Here is a 27,871-nt window from a genome sequence, read left to right as displayed (position 1 = left end):
ACCACACAAACCATTTGCCAATGACAAAGGAGTCAGCAAACTGTTGTAAAACAAAGCTTGTAATAATGAAAAAAGGACAGAGTTTGTAACCAATCACTTATTTTCTTAAAAACACATAACCACATTAACTTTTTGCTTTATACAACCATCTAGAAACTATAAAACAGTACCACATTGTGCATTTAACCTACTTATCAAGAAGGGAACTCCACACATTGTAAGAATTCTACCCATATAAGAAGGAAAAAGGAGACAGCTAATAGCATAGTCACAGATACAACATGAGTCCAAGCAAGCATCAATTCTTTGACGTCACCTTTTCCATATACCAGAGTGGAGAGAGTAAGAAAGAAAGCAAGGGAGAAAAAAGAGGGAAAGAAGCACCCACAGAGGACTAATCACATTCCATAGTTACTTTTGACAACTATAGCTCAGGGTTTCATAGAGTAGTATCATTTGACCAACACAATGTGGTAGAGGGTGAAGGAAACATGAGTAGAGGGAGAAGGTTTGAAAAGACAGATACGTTTTACACCCTATTTCCCTCCTAGTCTTCACTGATACAAGCTTCTGTGCTAATCCAGAATATAGCAAGAAATTAAATCTTAACAATGTGATAAAGCTTGAATTCTTCTCTTTTTGCAAATGTGAGTGGCTCAAGTTTTACTTTACAGTTAAAAAGAATAACAATATCAATGACCAATTACAGGTTTCTTTCAGGATTCCCCGACAATCTTTCTTCCTATTCCCACCATGCTGGTGTTGTTACAGGACAATCAGGGAAGTCTGGGTAGGAACTTCAGGAAGTTTGGGTAGTAAGATGGAATTCTTGCTCTTTTCTTAGAAGTCCACACCTTTCTGGTAGTAAGTCTTCCCTCTGATTTGTGGTGGTACAGAGGAAAGGGCATAGGAAGAACTAAGGTAATATGGTGGGAGTTTAGTCAAGTAACTGGTTTGAAGGTTTACAAGATGAGACTGTAATTAGCAGACACACTGAATCCAAGGCAAACAATTGGTTATTTGATTGTCCTCCTTAGGTTGATGGCACCATAAAAAAACCAAAGGTGGCTTTGAAATACTAATAAAACAAACCAAAGGTCTGCTACAAGGAAACACACTTTAGATGAAAATTAGTATAATGCTTCTTTTCACTTCAGGTGAAACTCTCATCTTGTCCCTCTCACTTCCTCTTCCACCTTACGTAAGCAAATACATTCTGGAAGGTTATTTTTAAGGAGCAACTCCGTATCAGAGTTTTGCCCATTCATACAAGGCCATTATGAACTATACCAATCAGCAGGCTCATCTCCATTTCCAGGCAAACTTCTCATATTGCTTAAATTAAACTCTTTACAATCAAATGAGATGATTTTACATTTTCATGTGTGGTAGAGTGTAGTTTAATGCCAGCTAAATTACTGGTCTGTAGCACTGACCATTACAAATTTCTTATGCTCTAATATAATCAATTCTATACATTACTTCGGTGCTCTGACATTAAATACATTGAAAATATGCAGAAAGTTAGCTTTTAAGATTTACTATCAAGATTGATACTTGAACATAGAAATATATTTAAGTATTTAAAATCTCATTTTAACTCTCCTAATCATTAAGAAATAAAATTTAGATGCATCATAAAATGAACTAAGCTGATAAATTTATCCTTCTTCACCTCTTTCTGAAATTCTACCACAACTTTTATTGTCCTAACCTAGTGACTATAGATCTTGTATGTAATGATGCTAGCTCTTTTATTAGGTTTGAAAAAACTGTGATTTTGTAGTTGAAAAAGCCATAGATTCAACATGATTTTTTTTTTTTAATCTGAAAAGCAATCTTAATTTTAAAAATTTAAATATATAGCAAGAAGTCCTTATTTTCGGAGTCAGGCAAATTTCATGCAAATTAAGGAGAATTATATTCTGAAATTGTTTATCAAACACAGTGCAAACACTTCAGAGAATTTTAAGTTTTTGAATAAAGTAATGCCATGGATAGGGTTATTTTCTAAATTAGTTTCCTTAGATTAAGTTTTCCTGGTCATCACTTAGCAAACTGCATTTGGGTATTATTTTCTGAATAATGCAAAGTAATGAAAAATAAAAAGGGAAAATAAAGGCAGGTCTCTACCAACAACTAACCACTGGAAGGAGAGACAGTGAGGCATGACCAATGTCACTGAGTTCACACAATTTTTAACTGCCCAGCTTCTTGGTGCCAAAATCCAATACCTTCCCACTCTTCTCTGCTAGCTCCACAATCACTTTATTTTTCTTCAGCTAAATATTTGTTAATCTAACGTCCATACAACTCTGTAAAAGGTTACTCCCCCGCCCCCCCCCCCCCTTAACTTGGCTTAGTTCACTTCTTAAGAAAGGGTGAACTGCTTTCTTTAGTTATTATAAATGTACTTGGTCAAACCATGGTGGAAGAATACCATACATCAACAATTTAATTCTAGTAAAATCTGTTAAAAGCTTAAAACTCTCATGTTGTAAGTTTGGGGAGTTGCGGATCCTGGAGGCTAGGGCCCCATTTTCCTTCTTTAAGGGTACATATAGGTTACTGATGAGTTGACTAGCATTCTCTCACATCATTGCTTCTGACTCTAAAGTGAAGCAGCTTTCTTCAGGGGAAAAATGAGAGATGCTGGAAAAGAAAGTTGCATATGGGTTTCTAATCTTAAAAATTACCATTATAACCTAATTAATGATGACTTAAATTTGATCATTTTATTGTCTCTCTGAATGGTAAGACATCATCAATGATTCCATTTTAATGGTATACATAGTCTTAAGTATAGGTGCATATTTGTGAGTAGAAAATAAACCATTTTTCTTTGTCTTCTGATTTCTTTACACACATCAATAAACTTTATTAGTATTTTCTCTTCATTCATTTGGGGAATATTTAAGCTGATGATATTAACTGATTCTCAAATAAAATAAAACTAGAATTTCTAAACCTAAAATTAGATAAAGTTTTACTTTTGGTTAGATTGCTCTCCTTTAAAATGACTCTGTGCTATTAATTTCCTAAAAGTTCTGCAAGTTTTGGTGTACAGATATCTCCAATAAAATATTAGGTAGGACATAGCATTGGCACCTGCTAGGGCATTTAAAACTTAGAAGAGAAAAATGCACATTGCCTTTTTTTTCGAGGAAGAAAATTTAAATGTATACTCTGTCTCCCAAACTGTTTCCTCTTGATGAGGAAAATCCTCTTTTCTAACTTTAGGAGGCACATAGAGCTGTGTGTTTAAATACTTATTTGAGCATCTGTCATCATAAGATGAAAGTTACATAAGCCTTATTCTTGAATAGACTATGCTAACAGGACAAACACATCAGAAAAGGAACAAATTCTAACATTGTATTATCTATGCAAAAATAATACTGATTAGGGCCTAGAATCATAATAGTTGAAAAAAGACCAAATTGGCCGTAGGATACACTGAAATAAAAACACCAGGGAGTTCAAATACCAGAAGTCAACTATATGATTTTATGTGTGTCATTATATAGTGCTATTAATAGAAAATGAAGATGACAATTCAAATTGCTCTGGATACATATTAGTACCACCAGTTTTATTTGTACAAGAAATGACTGGTCCACTGGACTTCTCTAACTCAGTAATAATTACTGCTATTTCTTGACAGACCAGTGATACTTCCCCCATGGTTTAAAAGTACAAAAACAAAATAGTTAGAAAAAAACCCCCAAGTATAAATAATGCAACCTTTAATCTATTAAGGGTCACTAAATTGTTACCACTGATTATTATAAATGATTTAACTTATTTAAACTAAAAAAGAGTAATTAAACTTTTCTTCCTCAGTTTTTGGGCCAAGGAACATGCTTGGCAAAACATAAAAAAACGATAAAAGCCAAAAGTTTGTAGATTTTTTAGGAAAAAAAAAAATCTCAATTTGGAAAGAGAAAAAATTTTCGAAGCTTGTCAGAATAAAAATGGAATAAACTCCTTTAAAAATGAACTATTTGTCAGTTAATTAGTAGAATTTTGGTAGTAACAGTAACTTTAATCTACTGGAACCATGACAGGTATGAGTAAAGACTAGCAATACATGGCAGTAGAGTGGCTGACAAAAGGGGAATATTAACGGTCAGTAACTACCTATTTTTAAGACTAAGTACGTGATAATACTGCCCTTCCACTCATTTGTCTCTTTATCTAAGATTAAGCTGAAAATGACAGAAGTAATTTACTTTCATGAATACACTGATGTTGATGCTAGAATCCTCATTTGGATCTGGGGGGTTGGGAGGATTAAAACACACTTCATTAAAACACATTAATTTTGTTAGATAATGAAATGCTCAATATAATGCCAAGCACATTCAAGGAAAGTAAAATCCTTTAAGGTTTTAGGGCTTTTTGGATGACTTAGGAACACAGGAAAGAAATTAGACAAAGAATTTAAAATGGGCATTGTGCACAGACCACAAGAGTCTGAAATGTCTAAGAAATACACCTTTTGTTTACGACCAAGTTTAGACCCAAAAAATCTTAAAAGCAGGTTTTCTCTCATAGGAGGGCATGAAATCCAATGTTCATCCTTTAAAACTGCTGGGAGAAATGGCTACCAAGGTCTGTTTCATTCATAAAATGTGAAAGAGGAAGGATAATTTGTTCTTTGCTCTCAAAAATATGGTTTCCCCAAGACAAACTTTTAATTTGATCAAATTCTGGCTAAAGCAAGTGAATCCAAAACAAAAATTACCCAGTAAGGGTGTAGGGACTCTGAAATAGTTTCATCTTCTCATTCAGAGTCAGTAAAGGCTATATACTTCAATTACCCTAAATGCTAAAGCTTAATAAGGCATAACTTCAGTTGTTATGGTTGGAGTATGGGCAAATGTATTCCACATCTGTTCCTTAAAAAAAAAAAAGTATCAGACCTCTGAAAAAATTTTAACCGGTTGTGTGGAAGTATACAGATGCTTTGTTATGAGAGATGCTCAGGATTCTAAAGCAGCAGCAACTTAAAAAAAAAATCAGCAATAAAACTTTGGCTTAAAATTAAAAAAAAGAAAGAAAGAAAAGAAAAAGTCAAACTGGTGCAAGTTGTCTCATGAAAGAGGTATTGTGGACTAAACCCTCAAATGCTGTCCGACATTAGTTTCCCCTGTCTTCTTTCACTGTTACCACCTTCATTGCACAGGAGTTCTATCATTCTTTTATGGTTAAGTTTCATAAATAATGAGAAAACTATATGCAACAAATACATCATATTTCCCACCCACCCAGCAACCCTCCCCAAAATAAGAAAAGTTACATCAAATTAAAAAGTAGCTTCGTGAATGAAGGTACTGCTCTAAGTTGCACTTTCCCTGCAAGTGCGGCCAGTGCTTTTGCGCTGGGTATGAAGGAAAGGAAAAAATTCTCCACATAAACTGACAAAAAAATTTAAAAATCAATGTCCGGTTTTAACCAGTCAAAACCGGGCCCAGCAGAAGCCGAGGTATCTCGGTACCGTCCCATCAGAGGGTCCTTGCAATGCCTGTTCTTCATCCTGATAGGTATCTGTGTCCTTGTGATTGTAAACAATCCATAAGATACTATGTTTTTGTTCCTTAAAATGTCCTCTGATTGGCAAAATGAAGTAAATATTTGTTTTAAAAATAGAAAATGAAAATTAAACCAGAAGAAAAGAAAAGAAACACAGTGAGCTTGTTTGGAGTCCATAGGATCCGATCTGGAAGAGCTCGGAAAATGTGTTATGTGTCTTCTCCTTTTTTCGGCTGGAAAGGTACTAGAGGTTGCGTTGGTCGAGGAAAGAATTGTAGAGTAGGAAAACCAAAGATGTTAATCTAGACTTCAGAGGATTCAAGTGTTAGCTTCGTCATCTGTGTCTTCTATCAATACCTTAGTGTCACGAGCCTTGGATCTAGTTGAATAAGAGGAAAAAAAGTACTTAGTCCATTATTAAAATACAAACAGGTCTATGGTATTAGGTACATTTCCCATCTTACCACCATTAAAAATACATTGTAAAAGGCTATTATATATTGCATCAGATGGACTATTCTGGAGTTTCACACTCAATTTCCAGGATTACTAGAAAAACATTAAGAAACTAGAGTGCAACCAGAGGACAGTAACAAGAAAAATGGCTGGGCATGTGTAAAACAGGGAGAAGTAATCTAGAAGAAGAAGATCTCCATTTTATCAGCCATAAAACATAATGAAATGCCATTTGCAACAATAAGAATGGACTTTGTATAATAATACTAAGTGAAATAAGTTAGAGAAAGACAAATAGCATATGATTTCACTCACGTGTAGAATTTAAGAAACAAAACAAGTGAACAAACAAAGGGAAAAAAAGACAAACAAGAAAACCAGACACTTATATGCGGTGAACAAACTGCTGATTGCCAGAGGAACTGTGGGTGGGAGGATGGTGAAACAAATGAAGGGTTTAAGAGTACAATTACTGTGATGCATGCCGAGCAATGCATAGAAATGTTGAATCATTATACTGTACACCTGAAACTAATATAACACTGCATGTTAATTATATTTGAGTAAAAAAAAAAAAAAAAGGATCTGAGCACTGACTTTGTATGATGTACCTTTCTAAGTGTTAATTTTTATCTCTATAAAGCAGGAATAATAATACCTATTTCACATAATAGTTCTCTTACCTCATGGAGACTGTGTCAATATCAAGTGAGAAAATAGATGTAAAAACCATCAGTAAGTATGAAATAAATATAAGGAATTATGATGAGCATGACAGAAATACTGCCATTTGAGGTACACATGAAACTAGATGAGTAAACCAGTAGAAGATAAGACCTAAGACTGTCAAAAAAAAAAAAAAAAAAGACCTAAGACTGTCATGAGCATGAGAGTTGTAAAAAAATTGACAGGGTATGATGTAGAGGACAGAGCAGACTAAGTTATGAAAGCCCAACTAGGACCAACTGGTTAAAGTTACAGTGAAGCATACTTCAGTCCAACATAGATAGGTTCATCTACCACGATAACCATCCAACAATAAAATCAGGTGCCCCATCTGGTTATAAACTTCATTATCACTAATCAGAACGCAGAAGAGATTCCTGTACCAGATGAAAAAATGGGATTTGATAATCTTAAAATACTCTGCAATTCATAAGCCGTATACAGTACAAGTGGTAGTCTGTGAAGTGGGTATTATTATTCCCACTTGATAGAGGTGGAAACCAACATTCAAAAGGTAAAGGATGTGCTAAAGGCTACAGGAGTCATAAAGTCAGTACTAAAATTCACTATTTTAGATTTCTTGCTTTCTCCATTGCACATAACCTGTTTCTTTGTTCTAAACACCTTTCTCTGGTTGCACTCTAGTATCTCAGTGTTTTTCCACTTAACACCTGAAATTGAACATCATAATCTAGATCAAGAGTTTCTGTTTCTGAAGCAGAAATAGTGTATGTTTAGATTGCCCTCTGCTGGTGACTAACGAGGATAAGACATTTAAATTGAGGAGCTTAACGAGAGTGAGACAGCCTCCTACAGTCCCAGGCCTTTGTGGCACCTGTGGACCTTCTCTCCCACTGGCCGCTTCCTGCTTCTTCAAACTCTGCTTCCTTACCACAATAGTCTCCTGCTTTGTTTTAGTGTTCTTCCCAATGACCTCCCTGGCCATTCCTTTCCTGTTCTTTTTGTTTATTCCTTTTTTCTCTTTGCCTGTGTTTCCTCAGTCTTAGCTCCCTACTTTTCTGCTTTTCTTTTCTCTACCTTGTCCTTTTAGAGAACTTCCAAATTCTATCAGAAGCTTGGGCAATTTCTATTCTGCTCTCCAATACCCATGGGTTACTATTACTATCTCTTATTTTTTACTTCCTTTAAAACATCTCCTTAGGTTGTTTTTAGTCCTACTGTAAAACATCCTAGCCCAAGTCTTCAATGTCTGATACTTCAGAAAAATGCAGGGGCCTTCCAGTTGGTCTTCTGGCCTTTACTGTTCCCTTCCCCAACATATCTTGCACAATGCCATTAAAAACCTATGAAAATACTACTTTCATTCTTCCATGAAAAACATTATTGGACTCCTTCCTGGCTATATGATCAAGGCATTTGTATTATCCAGCCTTTTATAATCATACTTCATCTATTCAGCTAAATTTTTACTAAGGTTCTAGTCACATTGGTTTTCCTTGTACCCCTTAATTCCTGACGGTGCCTCTGACCTAGTCAAGCACTCTCTTATCTTTTAGACAACTGCCCACTTCCACTTAAGTCTCTTCTGCCATTCCGACCCACTGTGAAATCTACTGTTTCTAAATTCCAAATGCAGCTGCAATATATTTATTGTTTCTTTTAGGATCATACAAAGTTAATGATTTATAAAACTACTGTTGTGGGTATTTTGGTAAGAAAACAAAAATAAGGGACGCCTGGGTGGCTCAGTGGTTGAGTGTCTGCCTTCCACTCAGGGCGAGATCCTGGGTCTGGGGATGGAGTCTCCCATCAGGCTCCCTGCAAGAAGCCTGCTCTCCTGCTATGTCTCTGCTTCTCGGTCTGTCTCTCTCATGGATAAATAAATAAAATTTTAAAAAAAGAAAAGAAAAATAATAATAGCTTATATTTATATAAGGTGTTTATATATAAGAACTCTTTCTGTGAGGAAACTAGTCTAAATCCCATGTCATAACTACTCTATAAGCAGGTGCCATGTTAATTCTAATTTTCAGATGGACAATAAATATAAAGAAATTAGGTAATTTGGTCAAGGTTACATGGAGGCCAAGTGGCAGAGCCAGAATTCCTAAAGTTTATAATTTGAAAATTATTTGTATATAAATAATATATACAAATAATATATAAAAACTTACTGAAGAGTCAGTAAATTTTCCCCAGGGTACTTTAATGTCAAATGAGTAGCATTTATGCATTAAGTAACACATTAATGACATTTTACTCTCTGTGTTAAGACATTCTATGAGTTGGATTATATGAAATTGCTGCTATTGCCATTTTTTGTAGGTGAAAATGGTTGAATGTCAGTGGTTTTGTGTGATACCTTCCTTAGCTTAAATGTTAACCAGTGCTAAAACCTGTAGGAAATTCATTTCTGAAAAGCAGAAGCATACATACTGAGAAGCGAGGCGAGGCCGGCGCAGGGATATGCTCTGACTGTACTTCCACGGCCGGTTCTTCTGGCGGTTTCGTACCCCGTCATCCTGGTCCATCATCTGCTCTAGGAGTGTCTGATCATCTGCATTCAGAGGGGCCACAGAGATGTCCCGCACAGCACGGAATTCACCACAGTTATTCAGATGTTCATTCTCCAGGCGGAAGAAGTTCCACACAAATCGCCTTAGCAAAATGGGGTAAATAGGCAAATTATTTATAAAATCTGAACTTACTATTATAACATCTAACCCTTGCAGTATGTCAAGTTTCTACTCATGAAATAAAAATAAGGACTGAAGGGCTAGAATATTAAAACAGGAAAAGATGGTATAGTGGTGGGAGGGAAACAAGAAGGCCCAAGCAAAGGGGGGAAATTCCAGTGGCTAGATGGACATGCGTCTGCAGTTCAAGGGAGAGTCTAGGGCTAAAGAGTTGCACAAAAACAGTTATCTTAAGTCATGGGATTAGGAATAATATAAGTGGAGGAAAGAAGAGGGCAGAGGACTAAACCCTAGAACCTACTGACACTTACAATTTGGGAAAAGGAAAAAGACCCAGTAAATGAGTTGAGAAGGAATGGCTAGAGAGAGGTAAGGGTATAGCTTCTGAGAAATGAAGTGAAAAAGTGCTTTGCTGAGAGATAAAGTAAGGTAAGTACAGAGAACTGACTGCTGGATTTAGCAAAACAGAGAGGCAGTATGATACAAGAGATTCTGAAAGACTAGTTTCAAATCATAACTCCACCATTTACTAGGTATAATGACTTTTGATGAGTTATTTAATCTATGCTTCAGTTTCATCAGTAAAATGGGATAGTAACTGTATCTACGTCAGATTGTTGTGAGGATTCATAAGTTAATACACATAAAGTGCTCAGAACAGTGCCAGGCACGCAGTGGGCAATACGTAAGTGCTGCTATTACTGTTATTATTGTAGATTATACAAAAAGCAATTTAGTTGAGTACTGAGAAAAAAGATCTGAACTGAATTAAAGGGTGAATGAGGAGGAATGAGAGAGTGGAGATACCAAGTACAGACATCTTAAGAGTTTTGCTGTAGAGGAGACAGAAATGGGCAAGAATTGAAGGAGGAAAGTAGTTTCAAAGGAGGCTTTTTGCTTTTGTTTTAAATGGGTGATAGAACATCTGATTCTACTATTAAGCAAATAATTTTAAAAGTAGAAATAAAATAATCAAGAATTTAAAAGTGAGCTTTATTTTTTACTAGAAAAAACTTTTAAAAAAATTCATAAAGCAGTATCATATGTATGGGAAGAGAAAGAAGTGGGAGTGGAGTAGGTCTTGTAGTGATGGAGAATTTCTGGTCCTAAACCTAGACATCTGGGAAAGTGAAGAGGAAGAGGGTTGACAGGTGGTTTGGAAAGAGGAGTAACAGTGACAAATACACTGTTTCCAGATTCAATCTTTATCTTTCAGGTTTATTTTAATGTTTCCAGGTTTCATCTTATTTTATCAGACCATCTCAATAGATGTGCCCATCCTGACTCAGAGGATTGTGATAAACATGTCTGAAAATATCTTTATTTCATTTGTGAAAGATATTTTCAGTGGAGAAAGAGTTCTAGGTAGACAGTTATTTTCTTTCAGCACACTGAAATATTATTTTAATGACTTCTGATTTTCATTGTTACCTTTGAGAAGTCTGCAGTCAACCTAACAGCCATTTCCTTGATAAATAATCCTTTCTTTTAGGCTACTTTCTTTAAAATGAGCATTTTAATGAAAGGATTATGAAGATATATAAAAAAGTGCAAATCATAAGTGTGCAACTTGATTATTAAAAAGTGACAAAAAAAACCCCAAAAATAAATAAATAAAAAGTGACACATTGTGTAATTACCACTCAGAATTTAAAAATATAACATTATCACAGATCTAAAGCTGCCTTTATGGCGCTGTCCTATGTTCTAGAGTTTATTGATATACGTTTCATATTTAGTTCTGCAATCCATGTGGATTTTGTATATAGTATATAGTAAGAGTCAAGATTCATTTTTTCCCCATATGGATATCCAGTTGACTCAATATCATTTATTAAAGAACCTCTTTTTCTATACTCTTATTTAACCACCTTTGTCATAAATCAGGTAGTGTCAATGTATGTGTGGTTCTGTTTCTGGACTCTCATTCTGTTCCAGTAGACTATTTGTCTATGCTTTCACCAATACCAGATACTGTCTTAATTACTGTAGCTACATAGTAAGTATATTTACAAGTATAAATCCTTTAACTTTTCTCTTTTCAGCATAGTCTTGGCTATTCTACTTTTTTTTTCTTTCTTTCTTTCTTTTTTTTTTTTTTTTTTAGATTTTATTTTGAGAGAGAGAGAGCGAGAGAGAGAAAGTAGTATGGGGTGGATGGCAAGGGAGAGGGAGAGAGAAACCCAAGCGGACTCCATACTGAGCACAAAGCTTGAGGCGGAGCTCTATCTCACAATCTTAAGATCAAACCAGAGCCAAAACCAAGAGTCAAATGCTCAAACTGACTGTGCTACCCAGGTGCCCCTAGTCTTGGCTATTCTTGATTCTGTTTCCATATAAATTATAGAACTGGTTTGTCAATTTTTGTACACATAATCATTCATTAAATTTATTCCTAGGTATATGATATATTCTGATGTTATTCAAAATGGTATTTTTTAAAATTTCATTTTCTAGTTGTTTTGACTGGTTTTTGGAACATTTTTTATTTATATTGACCTTGTACTCAGGGACACAGTTACATTTCTAACTGCTTATTTGTAAATTCTTTGGAATTTTCTACATATGCAATCATATCATGGAGGAATAGTTTTATTTTTTTCCCTAATTTTTTTTAAAGATGTATTTATTTATTTGAGAGAGAGAGAGTACTAGGAGCCAGAGGGGAGGGATAGGAGGAAAGGGAAAAGGATCTCAAGAAAATTTGTGTGCAGAGTGCGGAGCCCAGCACAGGGCTCAATCTCACAACCCTGAGATTGCTACCTGAACTGAAACCAAGAGTTGGAAGCTTAATAGACTGTGCCACCCATGTCCCCCTCCTTTCCAAGTCTTATACTGCCCCCTCCTCACCCTCTACTACACTAGCTATACTTGCAGTATGATGTTAAAATGAAGTGACAACATACATAATAATCTCATTCCTGATCTCAAGGGAGGGCTTCAGTGTTTTACCATTAAATAGGATCTTATTTATATTTTTGTAGATGATCTTTGAATTATTCATGAACAAGTACTGACTTTTCTTGATGGCGTTTTCTATACACACATGAAGGATTTTCCTCCTTTATTCTATTAGTGTGGTGAGTTAACACAGATTAATTTTTTAAAAAGATTTTATTTATTTATTTGAGAGCACAAGCAGGGGGAGGGGCAGAGGGAGAGGGAGAAGCAGATGCCCACTGAGCTGGGAGCCCAATGTGGGGCTCAATCCCGGGACATGAGCCAAAGGCAGATGCTTAACTGACTGAGCCTCCCAGGTACCTCAACCCAGATTAATTTTTAAATGTTAAATGATTTTTGAATATTAAATCTCACATTCCTAGAATGAAACTAACTTGGTTGTGATGTATTATCCTTTTTATTGTGTTGGATTCATTAGCTAATACTTTCTTCAGGAGTTCTGCATTTCTGTACATGTGACAGACTGGTTGGTCATTCTTGAAATGTCCTTGTAGGTTTAGATATCAAAGCCATGTTGGTTGCACAAAACGAACTGGGAAGCGTTCCTTTTATTGCCTCTTTTCTCTGGAAGAGTTTTGTGTACAAAACTGATTATTTCCTCATATATCTGGAGGAATTCTTTGGGCCTACAGTTTTCCTTGTGAGAAGGATTTTTAAAAAAAGATTTAGGGATCCCTGGGTGGCACAGCGGTTTGGCGCCTTCCTTTGGCCCGGGGCACGATCCTGGAGACCCGGGATCGAATCCCACGTCGGGCTCCCTGCATGGAACCTGCTTCTCCCTCTGCCTGTGTCTCTGCCTCTCTGTCTCTCTCTGTGTGGCTATCATGAATAAATAAATAAAATCTTTAAAAAAAAAAAAGATTTATTTATTTGAGGGAGATGAGAGACAGAGAGAGAGAGAGAGAGAATGGACACACACATGGGAGGGGCAGCGGGAGAGGGAGAGAATCTCAAGCAGATCTTCACTGAGTGCAGAGCAGATGATGTGAGGCCCCATCTCATGACCCTGAGATTATGACCTGAACTGAAACCACCCAGGCGCCCCTCTTGTGAAAAGGATTTTAATATGAATATAATTTCTGAGAAATCTGGGTGGCTCAGTGGTTGAGCATCTGCCTCGGGCTCATGGTGTAGTTCTGGGGTCCTGGGATCGAGTCCCGTATCAGGCTCCCCACAGGGAGCCTGCTTCTGTCCCTGCTTCTGTGTTTCTCATGAATAAATAAATAAAAATCTTAAAAAGATCAATATTTCAAAATAAATAGTTTCTTTTTTTTTAAGTTTTTATTTATTTATTCATGACAGAGAGAGAGAGAGAGAGAGAGGCAGAGAGAGACAAAGGCAGAGAGAGAAGCAGGCTCCATGCAGGGAGCCCGAAGTGGGACTCGATCCTGGGTCTCCAGGATCACACCTTGGGCCAAAGGTGGCGCCAAACCGCTGGGCCACCCAGGTTGTCCAATATAATTTCTTTAATAAATATAAACCTGTCAGATTTTCTATTTCTTCTTTGTTGATTTTTAAATTTAAATTCAATTAATTAACATATAGTGTATTATCAGTTTCAGAGGCAGAGTTCAGTGATTCATCAGTCTTCTACAATACCCAGTGCTCATTACAACACATGCCCTCCTTAATGTCCATCTCTCTCTCTTTTTAAAGATTTTATTTATTTAATTGAGAGAGAGAGCACGAGTAGGGTGAGGGAAAGGGCAGAGGCAGAGGGAGAAGTGACTCCTCGCTGAGCAGGGAGAGCCTGAGGTGGAGATGGATCCCAGGACTGCGAGAGCATGACCTGAGCTGAAGGCAGACACTTAACCTACTGAGCCACCTAGGCGCACCAATGTTCATCTCTTTAGTCGTTTTAATAAACGGTGCTTTTCAAGGAATTTGTCCATTCCACCTAATTTTTAAATTTATTGGCATAAAGTTGCTCATAATATCATCTTAATTCTTTTTTTTTTTTTTTTAAGAGAAGGGGGGGAGGCAGAGAGAGAGAGGGAAGAAGAGAGAATCTTAAGCAGGCTCCATGCCCAGTGCGGAGCCAGATGCAGGGCTCAATTTCATGACCCTGAGATCATGACCTGAGCTGAAATCAAGACACTTAACTGAGTCACCCAGGTGCCCCTCATCTTACTCTTTTAAAAAAATATCTTGAGGATTTTTGTTGTGTAATTTGTGCCTTCTTTCCTTTTTTACTCCATCAGTCATATTCAGACATTTTATCATTTTTTTCATCCTTTTAACTAACTAACTTTGGCTTGTTGATTTTCTCTATGTTTTCTATTCCATTAATTTGTTCTTTATATTTCCTTCCTTCTACTTTCATTTGGGTTTTATTTGCTGTTTTAAAATTTTCTTGAAGTTGTATATTTTTCAAATGTATACATTTAAGGCTATATATTGCCCTCTAAGCATGGTTTCAGCTGCATTTTCTTTTGTCACATTATCAGTTTCATTATGTTCAAAATATTTTAAAATTTCCATTACAATTTCAACTTTGACCCGTGGGTTATTTAGGCATGTATTACTTGATTTCGAAACACCTGGGAATTCTCAGTTATCTTTTTGGAATTTTAATCCTTTGAAATTTGTTGAAATTTACTTTATGGCCCAGCATGTGGTTATTTTGGTAATGTTCTACATGTAAATGAAAGAGTGTGTATTTAGTTGTTGAATGTAGTATTCCATATATGTCAATTAGGTCAAGTTGGTTAATTGTGGACTATTTGACAAAGTTAGCAATGTCAACTTTTGTTTTACTATTTTCAAGCTATGTATTTGGTGCAAACAAATTTGAACTTGTTATCACAACTCAATCTCAAAGTCTCTAGGTTTGGCAACTTTCTTTAGTGCAAAATTAGCTTTAATGCTTTGCTGACCTCCTGGGGTACCTGCTTTTACTTAGATTTTAGACTACCTTATTAGATAACTGATGTTTTTAGGAAGATTTAAAAAACTATTCCTTTAGCATTTTCATTGTTTCCAGTGAAAAAGCTGCCAGAATGTCAAATTGCAAATGATTCTCAAAAGATTTTCATTTCAATTTCTGTTCTAAAACTTTTTACCTCCCAATTTCTACTCATGACCCTTCCAGTGGAGCACAATTCTTAAAAAAAGCTTATAAGCCATCATTAACATTTTTTTTTAACTTTGTAAGAATTAACCTCTTAGACCTTCAAGTAAGATTTTCCAACTCTGAAGCTAATGAGAATTTTGAGAAAAGTTGGAAATTAAAACCTTTCAAATTTTAATAAATTCTAATTTGTAAGTAGTACTGGGTGTCTTCTAGGGGAAAAAAAACTTTGATAGATTTTTTGGTAGTCTGCTTACCGGAAAACCTCAAGGGGAGCAAAGACAGTAGCAATGATGTCCCCAGAATGAGGCAATGATGTCATGGAGGTACTTGAGATTTGGATAGTCCAAGCAAAGCGGAGAATCACATCCTCTATGATGGCACAGTAATAATAGGCCTAAGGAATAATAAGCAAATTGAGTACACTTACCATTATGTTTCTCACAAATAAGCACACCTATCACAGCAACAAGACTCACATAAGTCCCATCAACAAGCATAGATTAAAGAGGAAAAACAGTTTTATTTTTATTTTATTTTCTATTTTAGGAAGATCTCACCAATTTAGCTTTTTTTCTTAAATAGCATAATATTCAAAATGTTTTATTGAATTTCATTAGTCACCTTACAAATATATGCTAAATGAGATCCTTGATGTGACTGAAATGATATATATTAATGTGTATATCATATGCTAATAATGACTCAACAGCAAAAAGATTAGCAGATTAATTGTGTTATTTGCACTGTTATTCTCAAATTACCTTATTCTACATTTGAAGGAAGTTTTTTACCTTGCTTTTCAAGGTCATTAAATAAAATAAGGCTTCGATATCACAAACATGGGTTGAATTAAAGGAATGTTCTATTTTTACATGGGAAAGACAGCATTGAAATTCTTTCAGGTACTAGCACCCAATATTTAGGAGCCCAATTTTAGCTATACAAAAGTTTTAAGTACACAAATTGCCAATAGACTAGACCTGTAATCCATGGATTTGTTTATTATTAATCTCTGGATAATCAGCTCTTTAAATATATGTGTTTAAAGGTTGTGACATCTTATGGAAATTAAAACTGCTACATATTTACACCACAGCATTTATTTTTAAAAAACATTTACAAAGGAATACTAGTCATGTTTAGAAGGCTATTAACAAAAAAAGAGCAGTCCCCTTGCTACCTTCTCTTTTCATTTTCTAGAGACAATTTCAAATTTCTAACTATCTCTCCTAGTATTTATCCACCATTATTTCTAAATAATGTATATATATTGCTTTATCTTGATTAATCAATTGGAGTTGTTATCCACTGCTTGATAATGATAAGTTTTATGAAGATTTTAACATATTTACATACCTCCCTGTTCCTTCCCCCATCCATCTAATACAGTGCTAATGCAGTTTTTGGATAAATCCACATCCAGTGAACTCATTATTAGGCTTCAGTGAAGAACTGCAATTTCATGTTACTTTAACAGTCAGTCTTAAATTGATCCAAAATTGAAGGATCAATTTTTGTGGGAGCTGACGTTCCCCAAATTGTGAGTCTTGGGAAGAATATACTTAACATGAGATTAAGAGACAGAAAAATTGTTTTAATATAGAGATAAAACATACCTCCTGGACCCAGATGTAGTGCTCAAAAATATGTACTGTTAATCCCTAGGAACTGATTTTAAGATGCATATAACTGTGTTCTTAATTTTTAAATGAAGCTCCACTGGACTCTACCAATAGTTCCTCTTCCCTTTTCAAGTAGAATGAATTTTATTCCAGTTTTTGTCTTCTTAAGATTGAAAGGGATGCGATCCAGAACATTTTTCTTATACATTTGCAAATTACAGTGTAGGAAACCATATACTTTATTCTCTAGGGTCATGAAAATATGCAATAAGGAAACTGAAAAACTCTATTCACTAATTTTATTACAGAGAAGCCATTAAGTTAGAACTACTGAAAAGGAGGCCTGAATTAACATTTATATATAAATTTGAACAATATATCTAAGCAGTCAGTATAAGAAGTAAATGTGTAATATTGTTCAGTTACGCAAGAACAATATAGGGAGCAATAAGGCATAATAACATTTGGTGAACACCAAAGGATCATCATTTACCTGCGCTCAAGTTTGCTCTCTGACTTTATTTAATAATGCCGATTTTCTCTTTTTCATTAAAAAAAATTTTTAAAGTAATTTCTACACGCAATGTGGGGCTCAAACCTACAACCCCAAGATCAAGAGACGCATGCTCTACCAACTGAAGTTTCCGTGATTTTCTTTTCAAATGAGATGTATAAAGGTATGTCTAGTGCCTTGGTCATATATTCTAAATTTGCATATTGGGATTATTGCTATAGCTTACATTAAAAAAATCATTGTAAATTAATAATCCTTTCTGTCTTCATTTGCTTATCTGAAATTGCCCTACATATCATTCTTTGTATTCACTCTCCTACCATCTACCTTTAGTCCTCATACTTAAAACAGCCTTCCCCACTCACCAACTGAATATTACATCTTCATACACTTTTCAAAGTACAGTTCTGAAGTACTGGTGACATTCTGATTATAATAGTATAAAGTATTAGTGACCCAATCTATACATCCCTCATCATCACAGAATTTTAGAACTGGGAAAGGGTCAAGAGATAATCTAGTAGAAGAGAAAACACCATAGTATAGATGCATAAAGTTATGTAGCTAGTTAGTGAGAGACCTGGGATCAGAATTCACTGACCAGGATACCTAGTTCATTGATTAATTTTTTTCATTATCTGAGTAATGATATTCTTGGTCTTTTGACTTTTTAAATTTAGGCTCTCTTATCCTTTTATTTTTGTAGAGATAAAATCTTAAAGTAATTCCTAAGGAATTATCCATATATTTTCAGACTAAATTGGCACATTACTTTCATAAAAGCTGGTTGAAATAAGTGAAAAGACAAGCCTTCTTGATGTGCTAAAGGTGAGTCAGGTACTTCCTCTCCTTTGTGCTTTTACAGTACTTGCTTATTCAGTCAAGTATTTATTCAGTCATTCCAAAAATATTAAATCTACTATATGCTAGGAACTATGCTGGGCAGTGAGGGATATGGATACCTAAGCATATTATTATAATACAATGTGATAATTGCTATAATAGTAGTTTGCAGAGGTTTGTAAAATGGGCTTAGGATAAATGGCTAAAATGCTTGGAAAAATAAAGGCTTTTTAGAGAAAGTGACCCTTGAGCTAACTTTTTAAAAGGAGGAACAGGAAAAGATGTGGAAAAAAAGAACCTTTGTGCACTGCTGGTGAGAATGTAATTGGTGTAGCCCCTATGAAAAACCATGTGAAGAAAAAGAAAAAGAAATACCATATTCCAGTAATTCCATTGCTGGTATTTACCCAAAGAAAACACAAAGAGTAATTCGAAAAGATACTTTTGTTTTACTGTAGCATTCTTTTACAACAGTCAAGGTATGGAAGCAATCCAAGTGTCCATTGATAGATGTGAATGGATAGAGAAGATGTGTGTGTGTGTGTGTGTGTGTGCGCACACACACACACACACACATCCTCTTTATCTATCTATCATCTATCTATCTATCTATCTATCTATCTATCTATCTATCTATCTATCTATAATGGACTATTACTCAGCCATAAAAAAAGGATGAGATACTGTCATTGGCAACAACATGGATGGACCTAGAAGGCACAATGCTAAGTGAAATAAGTCAGAAGAGAAAGACAAATATCATATGATTTCACTTATATGTGGAATCTAAAAAACAATTTAATAAACAAAAAGTAGAAAGAGGCTCATAAATACATAGAACTCATGGTTGTCAGAGGGGTGGGAGGTAAAAGAATGGGCAAAATGAGTGAAAGGAGAGCAGAAAGATACAGGTTTCCAGTTATGGAATAAGTCCCTGGGATGAAAGGTACAGCACAGGGAATACAGTCAATGGTATTCTAATAGTGCCGTACGGTGACAGATGGTAGCTATACTTGTGAGTACAGCATAACATATAGAGTGTTGAATCACTATGTTGTACACCTGAAACTAATATAACACTGTGTGTCAACTATACTTCGATTAAAAATAAATAATTAAGACAAAAAAAAGGAAGAACAGGAGTTTGCAAGGCAGACAAAGCGGGGAGAAGATGGCATTTAAGACCGAGTGAACTGCATGTTCAAAATTAGGTCATAAATTATAGTAAGTTATGTATTCCTCTATTCTAGATTTTATCACATTTTACTGCAATTTGTTTACTTAGCTGTTTAATATAGTTTATGGCCTCTTTGAGAACCAGAACTTTATTTTTATTTTCTATAGTGCCCAGCATATAGTAAAAACTTGACATTTTTGCTGACTGAATGAATCAGTAGTTTTTGGTAATTAGTTGTGTTGTTTTTTCTAAATATATTAGGTTAGGATTAGGTATGTATCATAATAAGATTTAGCTGGTGATACACCGGAGTTGTTTTTTTTTTTTTAAGTAAATACAAGCATTCTTTGTACATACTTTTTGGGGGTATACGATTTCTTCCCGGAGAAAGGTGTTTTCTCCAGCATTCTTATCAAAGAGACCCCAGTCCATCTTCAGATCCCAGATGAGGGTATAGCAGGAACTGATGATACAAAACACAATCCAAAGGTAAAAGAATACCATGGTGTCTGAGTGACCTCGTTCTGAAGAAAAGGGAAAGGTGAAAGAGAAAAATTACTAGATTTAAGTAAAATTATTCATTAAATAAAAGTAACTTAAAAAGCAGATTCTTTACACAGCTCGATAAAGGAAGTAAGATTTTAAACAAATCTAGTAGTGACACTGTCTAATAGAAATTAAATAGTAACTCTGATTCTTCTGAAGTACAAAAGATTCATCAAATATTTACCAAATACATAAAATTTGTACCAATGTGCATTTGGAGTTTTGGAGGCTCTATGCTGAACACATAAAAATCCAAATAACTGCAATGGAGTTTTGAATATTACAAAAGATGTCATTTTAGTTTTTGCCATCAGGTGGCAGATTAGGGTCAAAGATGAAAAAAAAATTATGAAACACCACTAATAAGAAATGTGCTATTGCTTCTCGGCCTTTTGGCTAAGATCAAGTGAAATGTGCTACATTTGCTTCAAGAAATTCTGGGGTTGTTTTTACTTTAGAACCTTTCCTTCATATACTTAGATCATGTCTATGCTTATTGTGAAGGCAATCAGATAATTTTAATTCCAGATAAAATGCCAGAAAGTAAGAGACTGATTATCCCTAAGGACATATATGAAAGCAAATTTCTCTCAAATCACAAAACAAAGCATGATATTTTTGCTTCTTTTAGAGGTTGTTTATACTTACAAATGTTGAGAGCACTATAGAGTACACTAAATCAGAATAATAAAAATAATTTGCATATATAGTTATATAATTTAGTATTTTTCACTCAAGTGCTTCATATATTCTCTAATGAAATTCTTTGGTAAGTTTGACTTATCATGATATTATTTGTATTCCCTGTTATTGTGTGCAGGATATAGGTACTAATATGGTTCTGAATTATCAGGAAAGGTATGAAACATCTAATTCAAAAAAGTTTAAATTTTGGTTAGTTTCCCAAAGGTATAGAAAATAAAGGATGTATTATGTCTTATTCACAATCCTTCCTATTAAAGTAAATTAAAGTCCTTCCTATTAAAACAAGTGTTTATTAACCATTTTTAGGTATTAAAAGTGTTAAGTACAGTATGATTCAAAGGCGCCCTTTAGAAATTTATAATATATTAAGTAAAAAGCCATTTGTTATTGATGATAAAGTTGAGCTCAAAATGAAGTATAAACAAAGCACTATGAGAACATCAAGGAGAATGGGAATGTTTCCAACAGCAGGAAATAAGAGGAAGTAGCGTTTGAGTTATTTGAAGAAGGATAAATAAATAGTGTTGCAAAAGTCAGGCAGATGAGGCAAGTACATTCAAAGCTTAAGGAAGATAATGAAAAAGTATGAGGGTGGGAAAGTACAAGATGTGTTTGAGAAGCTGCAAATAATCTAAATCTAGTGTGGGTGAAATATGGATGATGAGTATGATTTAAAACGAGGCTGGAAAAGACATTTTGGGCCTGATCATGGAATACCCTCTTGGTACTTAGGATCAGATCTGTATTTTAGAAAAATAATTAAGCTGGCAGATTGCCTGCATCAGAATTACTTAGTCAATTTAAAAAATAAGGCTAAGTTAGAGTTCCAGTATTAATCAGTTTGTACCAGCTCATAAGAACTGACTTACATTTTTAAAAACTAAGCTGTTAAACACAATTATTAAAAATTAAATTATGTAAACTTATGATTAGTTATATTAAAAACACAGGTAAAAAAACCTCAAAATTCATTATTTCCTAATTATTTTACTACATTTTGCTATAACCCGTTTTTTAAGGTTATATGTGTTTACTGATTCTATATGATGGAAACATTATATAATGCTGTGCTATTATACATCTTTCCCCAACATTCAATATTATCTTAGTAGCTTAAACTGTCCATGGTGGAAGTATTTATACCACTGAAATCAACAAAACCTGCAAATCAGTACCTACTATCCCTACTGCTACCTAAGAGCTGATTTGTTAAACACCTACCAGCAAACCACTGTTCAGCTTCTTCTGGAAAGTCAGCAGTTGGAAACAAAAACCAGTTTTTTTTAAATGGTCCACAAATGATACTAGGGAACAGTCAAGCTTAGATATAAACACATATTCAGTTTTAAACTATTTTCATTAAAACCTTCCTTCACCAAAAGTAAATTGGGTTGACTACTTATACTACAACACTGTATCATATAAATTATCAGCTTAAAAGTCCTAAAAAAATACTTACTATCTAGTTTAGTTGGATGTGTTCTGAAAACTTCATCGTATAGATACAGTCTGAGTAGTATTATTCAATAATTAGCATCATGATTGCATTAAATATTATAACTTGTCTACTAAGGTTTGCAAATAAAGCAAATGTAGCACCTTAATAAAATTAATAGTGTTCTCATATTTTCAAAACAAGATCCACACAAAGAGATAAATGTAAGCAATTTAATTGTAAATTATATTTGCAACTCTTTTTTAAAACACTGAATGCTTACTATGAGCCAGGCACTTTATACATATTATCTCATTTGGTTTTTATAACAATAAACCATCATTTTGTTTGCTAGTAAAAGTAATGAAATGAGAATAAAGTAATAGATACATTCAGCAAGAGGTTAAAAAAAAATGAAGATTTTTCAAGTAAGTATAGGCAACATCACGTGTTATTACTGAAAGCTGACTTTCTTTTCTAATTACTAAAGAAATCATCAAGTTCAAATTATTATATAAAAGGACATTGTAGGGGGAAAAGTTCAAAAAAAAAAAAAAAGGAATTAATAGGGATGCCTGGGTGGCTCAGCAATTGAGCATCTGCCTTTGGCTCAGGGCATGATCCTGGAGTTCAGGGATCAAGTTTTCCATCGGGCTCCCTGCATGGCACCTGCTTCTCCCTCTATGTCTCTGCCTCTCTTTCTCTGTCTCTTGTGAATAAATAAAATATTTTTAAAAATTGGTTTAAGGAAGGAATTAATAAGGAAACAAAAATCAGTGTGCTAGTTTTCTTTAATGTCTTCTAGATTTTAATACAAGTCCTATTCTTAGAGTATAATTCCTAAAATGGTACAATGGGCCAAATGCTTCCTTCCTTTCTAAGCTCATATTATTTCCATGAAATTTCTATGAAACAAATACAACCCCTTACTGACTTTTCAAAAAGCAAGTATGTCAACAGAATATTTTGGAATAAGTAATGAATGTTTTATCATACTTTTTCAAGTAATGATTAGTGTACACCTAGTCTACCTGTGTTATACTTTGGTCTCTCTTTAATTATTACTTATTTGATCTTTCCCATCTCCCAAATGAGGAGTGCTTCTCCCTGAAATCATCTGCCTTTATTGGCATTCAGGGGATGTACTGGAAAGATATTATCACTTTAGGCAAGCAATTACATCTAATTCTCTCTTGGCTACCTCTGGTAGCCCACTTTAGTGATGTTCAGAATCACAGAATATCAAGTCATTATTATTCTACCCTAAGCTTCTATTATATACCTGTCATGTCAGAAGCATAATTCATATTGGAAATATTTATGGTAATGGTATCTACTGAATGTAAAACAAGTAAAAGTTAGCTTCTTAGAGTTTTGTACCCATAGTTACTATAGAAGAGACAAAGCAAAATAATATGTTAGGAAAAGTGCTGAGAGAGAAACTAGAAAAATTTTATATGAAAATCATCCTTGAATCATATGTCAGGGAAGATATTTTAAAAATGAAAAAAAAATGGCATTGTGTAAAGAGAAGGTGAATGGTTTTCTTTTCATCCAAAACCTGACTATTCTGATTTATTTGAGGGAAATCAGTAAACCAGGCTTTGGGGAGGGGTAACAGCCAGGAAAGGCTTCCTCAAGGAGGTACTGCTTAAGCTGAGTCTTTAAAGTTAACAATCTTGAGTAAAACAAGTTATAAGCCAGAGAGAGCCATGTCAAGCAGTGTAGAAATCATCCATCCATCCATCCATCCATCCATCCATCCATCCATCCTATGAATGAGCACCTACTATATGCCAGATGTTCTATGTAGTAAGCACACAGTAGGAACTCTTATTCACTAATAAGCAATCTTCCTGTCCCTGTGAAGCTTATTACTTAGTGGGGGTAGATAATTATCAGATAAACAAATAAACAAAATAATTTCCCACCGTGAAAAGTGACATGAAGAAAAAAAGAACATGAGACTGGTAGAATTCCTTTAGTGTTTAGACAGAGAAGGTCTGTAAGTTGATACCTTATAGTGAGTGATGAGGAGCCAGTCATATGAAAAGCCAGAAGAGTTACAAATGTAATATTACAGTTTCTAGTAAACATGTTTTAAAGGGTAAAGAGAAATAGGTAAAATTAATTTTTTTTGAGAACGAGTTTGCACATATGCACCAGTAGTGGTGGGAGGGGGAGAGACAGAGAGAAAGAGAATCCTAAGCAGGATTCACACCCAGCATGGAGCCCAACATGGGGCTTGATTTCACAACCCTGAGATCATGCATGATCCGAGTTGAAATTAAGTTGGATGCTTAACCAACTGAGCTACAAAGGAGCCCCTAAGATTAATTTTAATACTGTATCTTATTTATTCTAATATATCTAAAATGTTATTTTAATAATCAAAATGAAATTGTTAATGGGAGCTTTTACATTCTTTTTTTTCAATAAGCATTCAAAATCCATTTCGTATTTTATAGTACATCTCAGTTTTGCCTAGGCACATTTTAAGTGCTCAATAGCTATATATACCTAGTAGCTACATTACTGAATAGTGCAATGCTAGGAAGGGGGATGAGTTTGAGGGGTGAAGACTGAAAGTGCTGTACTAATAAGGAGGCTGTTATAGTAGCCCAATGAGAAATGATGAAGACTAAAACTGAGTGGAAGTACAGGGTATACGGAGGTCAGGCCAAAAATGAAAAATATTTAGGAGCTAATACTGGCAGGAATTGGTGAATTGTGAGGTGAGATAAAGGGTAGAGTCAAGGACAACTCCTAGTTTAACCTCGGTGACTGGGTGGCGCAAGGCCATGAACCAGTAGGATAGAAAACAACATGAGGCTTGAAGGAGGCTAAGGGAAAAAACAGTTTTAATCTTGAACATGCTAATTTTAAGGTACCTGTGAGACACCGAGATGGAAAATGCTCAGGAAACAAAAAAATAAAAATAAGCTTAAGATACATATTTGAGAGTCACATATATATGACAGTGGTTGAACCCATTTTGGAACACCAAAATAATGTAAGTACCTTCTGTGAAAAGGGTAAGGAGGCAATCAGAAATAAAGTCTTCTATTTACACTGTATTTAACTAAATTTGGTTGAATTTATCCTGTGTTTCTTTTTTTTTTTTTTTTTAATTTTTATTTATTTATGATAGTCACACAGAGAGAGAGAGAGAGAGAGGCAGAGACACAGGCAGAGGGAGAAGCAGGCTCCATGCACCGGGAGCCCGACGTGGGATTCAATCCCGGGTCTCCAGGATCGCGCCCTGGGCCAAAGGCAGGCGCCAAACCGCTGCGCCACCCAGGGATCCCCTCCTGTGTTTCTTTATACCAAAGACCAAGAGAAATAAAAGCATTCTCAAATGTTATAGAGCTTCTCCTTACCTCTTTCAAAATATAAATTCTAATGTTTGTATATATTTCAAGGCTTTAAAATATTTTATATTATTATACAAAGTTACTGGAGCTATAAGAATAGAGACAGTGAGGACAGGCAGGCTACTATTTTGGAGATGTAAGAATGAGAGAAAAAGGAGAGGATCCCAGATGGCTTAATAAAATAAGGGAAGTCTTTATAAGGTAAGAGATTCTTGAGTATGTACACAGGCTGAAGGAAAGGTGCTAGTAATGATAAAGAGATTGAAGACTTAGAAGAGAAAAAGGATAACTGCCAGAGCAAGATCCTGAAAGAGACAGAAAGAAATGAAGTCAGGACTGGGAAAAATACATAGTGAAAATGGATTCCCTTCACTTATGTAGGTAAAAGGCAGGTGAAGGGAAATGTCTGCTGATAGGCTCAATTTCTCAAGGTCGTAGTCTCCATGGTGGTCTATAGAGGTAAGAGAGTAAAACTGAATTGAGGGCTTGAGAAGATCAGTAACAGTTATCATAGACCCCTTTTCAAGTTAATATTTCTGAATAACAATTTAATAATAAAACAAAAAAGAAAAAAAATTATAATTTAGAAAAGGTAATCTCCCCCCCTTCCTGTGATATTCTTTTCATAAAACACTTTTTGTTTGTGCTTATATTCTTTTATTTTTATGTACACATATCTCTTTTCTCTTTCCTATAAGATTGTACCTTATCTAGCATTTTAAAAGGAATTTAGCTTTATACTAGAGTGAATTGTATATTTGTGTGTACACCTGTTAGTCTTTTCCATTAAATTATACTGTCTTTTAGGAAAAGTAATCATGTTAGCATTTTTCCAGGGCCTATGCACTATATTCCAAGTGGTAGAAATATTTAATACCTACCAAATTAAACTGAGGGCAATGGCTGTATCTAACTCATTTTTGTATTTTCTGTGTAACACCTTACCTTCCAACAGAGTTTGGGGAAAGTAACATGATTTCTTGGCATACTTCATAGACAACGGGTCCCTGAAAACTTGTAAAAAGCTGAATATGGGGGCACCTGGGTGGCTCAGTCCATTAAGTGTCTGACTCAATTTCTGCTCAGGTCATAGGTTCAGATTGAGCCTGGCATCCGGCTCTAAGCTGAGCGTAAAACCTGCTTAGGATATCTCTCCTTTTCCCTCCTCCCCTAAAAAAAAAAACGGAAAAAAAAAAGCTGAATATGAAAAGATCAAGTAACAGATGTACATGTTTATGAGGAATTTGTTTCCCAAAGAGCTAAAAAATAAAGAAAATAAAGCCCCTATTGTATCTCTTGTCTTTTAGACACGACCTATTTTTTATTTTTTTAAGATTTATTTGAGAGAGTGAGCATACATGAGCAGGGAAAGGGGGAGAGGGAGAGAATCTCAAGCAGACTCCTCACTGAGCACAGAACCCCATGCTGGGCTTAATCTCATGAGGATCCTGAAATCATGACCTGAGCCGAAACCAAGAGTTGGATAACCAACTGAGCCACCAAGGCACCCCAGACATAATTGTTAATGACAGTATTCCTAATATCCTTAGAAACATTCTTTGTTTTTGCCCTTTACAATAGAACACAGATAATGTCTTCAAATCAAATGAGAATTGGCACTGATGCTTAAAAGTTGCTGCTTTCTTTATGGCTAATGATTTCCATATTTATTTTAATTATATTAAAATTCTTTATAATGATATGTACTACTATAATTCCTAATTATTTTTTTAAGAATAGACAAAATACAATTACAAAGTTTCATAAGATAATTCAGAAAATGTCCAGATTTCAACTGAAAATCACTAGTAATACCAAGAACCAGGAAGATCTCAAACTGAATGAAAAAAGATAATAGATGCCAAAACTGAGATGACAGAGACAGTGGAATTATTTGCCAAAGACTTTTAAATCAGCAATGATAAAAATGTTTTAATGCATAATTATAAAATGCTTGAAACAAAAAACAGAAAGCCTCAGCAAAGAAATAAAAGGCCTAAATGATCTAACATTTGTCTCATTAGAGCCCAGGAGAGAAGAGGTGAAAAAGTACCTGAAGAAATAATAGCAGAAAACTCCCCCAAATTTGGTAAGAGACATACAGATTTAAGAAGTTGAGCAAAACTCAATCAGAAATAAATGTAAAGAGGGCAGCCCGGGTGGCTCAGCAGTTTAGCGCCGCCTTCAGCCCAGGGTGTGATCCTGGAGTCCCAGGATCGAGTCCCACGTCGGGCTCCCTGCATGGAG

At 34.9% G+C, this 27,871-nt stretch overlaps 1 protein-coding gene and 1 long non-coding RNA gene across 5 annotated transcripts in view; one reads left to right on the top strand and one right to left on the bottom strand.

Annotated features, from left to right (window-relative positions):
- Positions 1–41: 41 nt before the first annotated feature.
- XPR1 (xenotropic and polytropic retrovirus receptor 1) overlaps positions 42–27,871 on the bottom strand; it is a 218,199-nt gene continuing 190,369 nt past the window's right edge. For both annotated transcript variants that reach the window (XM_025429964.3, XM_049112115.1), the window contains 4 exons: positions 19,922–20,088; positions 15,663–15,802; positions 9,115–9,336; positions 42–5,914 (listed from right to left, as the gene is read on the bottom strand). In XM_025429964.3, the coding sequence (XP_025285749.1) occupies positions 5,854–5,914; positions 9,115–9,336; positions 15,663–15,802; positions 19,922–20,088 (590 nt within the window). In that variant the 3' untranslated portion in view covers positions 42–5,853. The remainder of the gene's footprint in view (positions 5,915–9,114; positions 9,337–15,662; positions 15,803–19,921; positions 20,089–27,871) is intronic.
- On the top strand, positions 4,055–26,657 carry LOC112648452 (uncharacterized). 3 transcript variants are annotated; one of them, XR_007411858.1, is made up of 4 exons: positions 4,055–4,128; positions 17,599–17,707; positions 18,251–18,372; positions 25,402–26,657. It is a non-coding gene; the product is annotated as an uncharacterized LOC112648452 (long non-coding RNA). The 3 variants fall into 3 exon arrangements; XR_007411857.1 differs by lacking the exon at positions 4,055–4,128 and adding an exon at positions 9,212–9,350 and having other exon boundaries at positions 18,299–18,372; XR_003129058.3 differs by lacking the exon at positions 4,055–4,128 and adding an exon at positions 9,212–9,350.

Source organism: Canis lupus, chromosome 7 (genome assembly GCF_003254725.2).
Source record: "Canis lupus dingo isolate Sandy chromosome 7, ASM325472v2, whole genome shotgun sequence".
Classification (NCBI taxonomy): Eukaryota; Metazoa; Chordata; class Mammalia; order Carnivora; family Canidae; genus Canis; species Canis lupus.
Note: the sequence above shows the minus strand (reverse complement) of the source record. Positions and strands in the feature narration are given on the sequence as shown.